Consider the following 6,050-nt stretch of genomic DNA (forward strand, 5'->3'; position numbering starts at 1 on the left):
GATTCCACTGAATCTCTAGAACTTTGGTAATGTGATCATTTTAAGAATATTACATCTTCAAATCCATGAGTATGGCTGTCTTTTTATTTATTTCTATTTCCATGGACTTCTTTCAGAATGTTTACTAGTTTTCAATGTACAAGTCTTTCACCTTCTTGATTCATTTGTTCCAAAGTATTCTACCCCTTTTGATGCTATAGTAAATAGGAAGTTAAAGTGAAGTGAAAGTTGCTTAGTTGTGTCTGACTCTTGGCGACCCCATGGACTATACAGTCCATGGAATTCTCCAGGCCAGAATACTGGAGTGGGTAGCCTTTCCCTTCTCCAGGAGATCTTCCCAACCCAGGGATCGAATCCAGGTCTCCCTCATTGCAGGCAGATTCTTTACCAGCTGAGCCACAAGGGAAGCCCAAGAACACTGGAGTGGGTAGCCTGTCCCTTCTCCAGCAGATCCTCTGGACCCAGGAATCAAACCGGGGTCTTCTGCATTGCAGGCAGATTCTTTACCAACTGAGCTATCAGGAAAGCCCATAGTAAATAGGATTGTTCTCTAATTTTCTGTTGGCATTGTTCATTGTGTATAGAAACACAATTGATTTTTGTGTGCTTTTTTTATTTTTTTGGCTGCAACTTTTCTAAAGTTGTTTTTTAAGGTAGTAGTTTTATCTTGGAATCTTTTTGGTTTCTACATGTAAACCCTTGTCACCTACAAAAACAGGTAATTTTACTCTTGACTTTGTACAGGGATAACTTTGAATTTTTTCTTGTCTAATGTCTCTGGCGGAGATGTTCATTAGTGTCTTGAACAGTAGTGTCAAGCTGCCTCTTTCTACTACTTGTAAGCTTTTAGCAATGTGGACTTCCCCTTTAGTACAGCTCTGAGTGCATATCATAAATTTTGGTATGTTGTGTTTTTATTTTCATTCAGATGCTATACAACACTTCAGTCTAGACCACCCATGGCTGGCTTTTATTTGTGTGTATTTCATGTATTGTCTACAAGTATGAAAAATCCACATTGATTGGAGGACATTATAATTAAGTGAAAAAGTATGAGGAATTAAAATTAGAGACACACAATTTGCTCCAAATCCCTTCGCATAGATCTGTCAGAATACATACTGCAACTGAATTGATTCCTTATCCCTCTCTCCTCTTCTCATTTTCCATGAGAATAAGAACTCTCCTCAGAGCCCTTTGGTGAAATATATTTTCATTTCAGGGATTGTTGACATTCGCTGATGTGTACATAGAGTTCTCTCAGGAGGAGTGGGAATGCCTGGACCCTGCTCAGAGGACTTTGTACAGGGATGTGATGTTGGAGACCTATAGGAACCTGCTCTCTGTGAGTGAGGATCACTTCCCTTTGAAGTGGGGAACTGCTCTAGGGTATCTCTGCCTTTCCCCTCTTTGCCTCCTGGGAACCCCTGCCTTGCTTGACTGACTCAAAGCCCTGTTGGCTCAGACATGAAAAGCTTCAGGATGTGGCATCAGGAACTTCAACCTAACTTCCTTAAAAAATCTACCCACTTCGTGATACAGTTATTTCAGAACTCACTCTATTTAGAGCTCAATGACAAACTTTAACAGTCCCAGTGTCATGTTTTCTACTCATGTGCGTTTTGAGTTAGCCATTCTAGAAAGTAAGCTACGTTTCTGCATTGTATACTGTTCCCTGTGTATTCTGAAGGAGGCCAGCAGAAGGTAAGTTTCTGAAATGTTTTCCTTGACCCCTCCGTTGTGTCCTCAGTCCTTAGCAAGATAAAGAACGATGATTCTGGAAAAGCCACAGCAAATCACATTTCTTTCTTCTTATGTGTAGAAATTTCTGTAGAAATGTGTAGATTTCTGTTGAAATCATATTGTAGCAAGAGGCAGAGCACGGGGCTGTGGGGACTGACATGAAATCATAGATAAATTTACCATCAGATTAAATGCTATATAGATAAATCCACAACCACCATCAGTGAGCATACATGAAATTATAGTAGTAGTTGTCAGGGGTTATGGTGGTGTTCAGGACATGTAGCTTCCTTGCACAGTCTCTGTCCAGTTTTCAGAATCATTCCTCCTCGTCTTTGCCGGTGGGTTGGTCTTGATCCAGGAGACATGCATGTTTGAGATGTGAGCATTTACTCATTTTTCCCCTTATAGACTCTCTTGCTTCAGCAAAGTACTTATCTGATGCCTTCTTGCTACTGGAACTGTTGGCTGGGAGGGAGATAGCCTGTCTCTGAGATACGTTTTGTGATTCTGATATCCATCTCCTGAAAATGTAATATCAGTTCAACTCTAGTGCAGTGACAGTGCACACTTGGTGCGCTGAGAATGGTATTGAAAAACTTTGTTCCCAGTTGCCACTTTCCACAGTTACAAGTTCATAATGATCATCTCCAGTGGATAGTAGAGACTCTTAGTTTTCTATGAACTCTGAAGGTAGTAGGGGGTGTACATGGAGGAAACAGAAAATGTGAAGGTCCCACACTTGCTGGTTAGTGATGTTGAAAATATTTTCTTTTTCCTACTTTTACTCTATATTCCAGCTTTAGTGAAAAGTCTTTCTCATTTTGCCCATTTGCTAATTCTTTTTTTTTTTTTTTGCCTTTGTGGTTCTAGAATTCTTTATGCACCCATAGCCATGGGTTTTTTTAATTTCTCAGTCTCCTTCCATCAAGGCAAGGCCTTAATGAAGATGAGTTTAGCCAAAGAAGGTGTGAGTGGAATTAATGAATTTCTCATTTGAATGACCACATCCCTGTTTCTTATAAATGACAATATCACACCCAGCAATGTTGCTTTTACCGGTATACCCAAGAGATTTGAAAACATTTATCCGTATAAACATCTTGTACAAAATGTGCAATAGAAGATTTTTCATAATAACCAAAACTTTTAAATTGGAGCTATTATTTGTACACATGTAAAGTTCAGATGGAGATCCTTTTATTTTCCCACTGTGAATATTCTTTTGATAGGCACCAGTTTTTCAAAATCTGTTCTTCACTGAATTGCCTTGATACCTTAGTCTGGTGGACTACTCGAATGGGGAGTCATGCTAATAATATGTTGTCTTGGGAATTCCCTGGCAGTCCAGTGGTAAGAATTCTGCAATTTGCCTGCTGATGTCCCTGGTTCAATCCCTGGTTGGGGAACTAAGATCCTGGAAGTTGTGTGGTGCAGCCTAAAAAAAAAGAATATTTTGTCTGTAGGTTCAGATTCACACCTTCTTTCTCTAACTGTTCGTCAACTGAGGTCATGTATGTAAAGCCCTGAATCTACTTCCCTTACTTGAAGAATTGTGATTATCTTCCACACGCTTTTAACAATGAATAAGTAGAGTTAGATGGCAGAGAATAGTGTGTTTTTAAAGACTTGATGGACATGAGTTTGAGTAAACTCTGGGAGTTGGTGATGGACAGGGAGGCCTGGCATGCTGTGATTCATGGGGTCACAAAGAGTCGGACACGACTGAGCAACTGAACTGAACTGAACTGAACTGAAAGACTCAAAAGTTACTTTTATATGAAAAAAAATCAGTATCCTGTTACATTTATTATAGTACCACTTTGTCTGCATTATGTCTTGTATCTCTTTCTTTTGCCCTTTGTTTGTAGCAATATTGTGCATACATGTTCAGTCGATCAATCGTGTCCCTGTCTTTGTGACTCCCTGGACTGTATCCCACCAGGCTCCTGTGTCCATGGGATTCTCCAGCCAAGGATACTGGGGTGGGTTGCCAGGAGATCTTCCCAACCCAGCAATCAAACCCATGTCTCCTGTTTCTTCTGCATTGGCAGGCGAATTCTTTACCACTGAGCCATCTGGGAAACTTTTTAACAATATTATGTCTGAACCTAATTACATAAATTTATATGTTGCTCACTCTTCATTACATATAATTTGGAGCCAATAAACTATATATTTAAAGTTCCTGCATATGTGGAATTGCTCTATTTACTGGCTCTTCATATAACTAAAGAATATTTCATTTGTTCATATTTAATTTATTTAATTTTGATTTACAGATGATGGTTTTCAGAATGTTTTATGCTACTTCATGGGTATACAGATATAGGCAAGGTACTTAAAAAAATATTTAGCTTTTTCAAAAACTATTTTATCAAATTCTTCTTTTTCACAGTGCTATATTTCTTTCTCAATTCTGAACCACCACTCATTTAGGGTATTCATTAGATAATCTAGTTTTGGATTATTTAGTTTTAGAATATATTTTACGTTCTTTTTCATTTATTCATGTGTAATAATTAGGCAGAATATATATATATGTGTGTGTGTACATACATATATATACACATATATATATATGGTTTAATATTCTTTTCGCTTCACTTAAAGAAGACCATAATATTTACATATAATTGGTATGCGCTTTGGTGTTAATGGTTGAAAAGTACACTTTCTTTAATAGATAATGGAAGTTTTTCCAATATGCCTGTTTTTGTGATAGGTTATTTGAAACTAGGGTGCCCTAAAATTATTAGAATTACCTTTGATCCCTTTCATTGTAGTAAAGATCATTACTTTCTTATTACTACAAATTCTATGGTCATGGTTGGGTAGCTTCATAACTGCTTGACATAAGTATTACTTTTGGTATACTACTGTGCATTTAACAAACATTTATTTACAAATTTAAATGAATGTATACGGTTCGTTGTATCTTGTAGATATCTTTTACGTACCTGTGGTCAAGAAATTACAACTGAAGACAAACTCTGATAGAGGAAAGGTATTCCAGTCATGGATACTGGGAAGACCTGAAAGGAATGAAATGGACCTTTTTTACCTTAGGGTCATTCAGGAAAATATATACGACTTCCAGTCTAAGCAGAAAGATGAGGAAGAAAATTACAAAAGAATGCTTATAACCCATAATGAAAATCTCACTGATAATAAAGATCAACGTGATGAAAGTGTTGCCAGAATCGAGCCTATTGAAAATTGGCTTGCCTTAAGCTTTCAGGATAAACTGTATATTTTTAAAAGTGAAGACAAAACTGATGAATTCATTCAAGCTGACAAGATTCTCAATAGTTGTGCCCCATTTTCACTGCTTCAGAGAATTTCTTCTAGTGCAGAAATGAACTTTTCTCATATATATGAGAGTAATTACATGCATCCTTTAATAGTGACACAAAACCAGGAAGCACAGAGGGAAGGACTTTACAAATGTGTTGAGGATGGCAAAATCTTTCTTCAGAGATCAAACCTCAGTAGACATCAGGTCATCCATACAGAGGAGAAATTACATAAATGTGATGTATGTGAAAAAGTCTTTAGTCAAAATTCACACCTTGCAAATCATCAGAGAATTCATACTGGAGAAAAACTTCACAGATGTAATGAGTGTGGCAAGCTCTTTGGTCAAAAAACAGACCTTACAAATCACTTGAAAATTCACACTAGAGAGAAACCTTACAAATGCAATGAGTGTGGCCAGGTCTTTAGTCAAAAAGCAACCCTTACACGTCATCAGAGAATTCATTCTGGAAAGAATCCCTACAGATGTAATGAGTGTGGCAGGGTCTTTAGGGAAAAGGCAATCCTTGTGTTTCATCAGAGAAATCATACTGAAGAGAAACCTTATAAATGTAATGAGTGTGGAAGGTCCTTGCATTACAGCACAAAATTTCGTAGACATCAGTTATTTCACACGGAAGGGAAATTATATAAATGAAATATATATGACAAAATGTTCCGTCATGATTCCAGCATTCCAAGACATAAGAGAATTCATACTGGAGAGAAACCTTACAAATGTGATGAATGTGGCAAGGCCTTCAATCAAAAATCAAACCTTGGAATTCATCAGAGAATTCATACTGGAGAGAAGCCTTACAAATGTAACGAGTGTGACAAAAGCTTAATAAGAACTCAGCCCTCACTCAGCATAAATTAGTCCATAGGGAAGAGAAATCATATAAGTGTGATGTATGTCACAGATTCTTTCAGTGTCATTCAAACTGTGCAAGACATCAGAGAGTCCATACTGGAGAGAAACCTTACAAATGCAATGATTGTGACAAGGT

General features: G+C 37.4%; 1 protein-coding gene across 1 annotated transcript in view; it reads left to right on the forward strand.

Annotated features, from left to right (window-relative positions):
- The window catches only part of LOC113876082 (zinc finger protein 665-like), a 48,087-nt gene extending 42,369 nt beyond the window's left edge, over positions 1-5,718 (forward strand). The window contains exon 4 of the mRNA XM_027514910.1: positions 4,689-5,718. Within this exon, the coding sequence (XP_027370711.1) occupies positions 4,793-5,698 (906 nt within the window). The 5' untranslated portion in view covers positions 4,689-4,792 and the 3' untranslated portion in view covers positions 5,699-5,718. The remainder of the gene's footprint in view (positions 1-4,688) is intronic.
- Positions 5,719-6,050: the final 332 nt, after the last annotated feature.

Source organism: Bos indicus x Bos taurus, chromosome 18 (genome assembly GCF_003369695.1).
Source record: "Bos indicus x Bos taurus breed Angus x Brahman F1 hybrid chromosome 18, Bos_hybrid_MaternalHap_v2.0, whole genome shotgun sequence".
Taxonomy (NCBI): domain Eukaryota; kingdom Metazoa; phylum Chordata; class Mammalia; order Artiodactyla; family Bovidae; genus Bos; species Bos indicus x Bos taurus.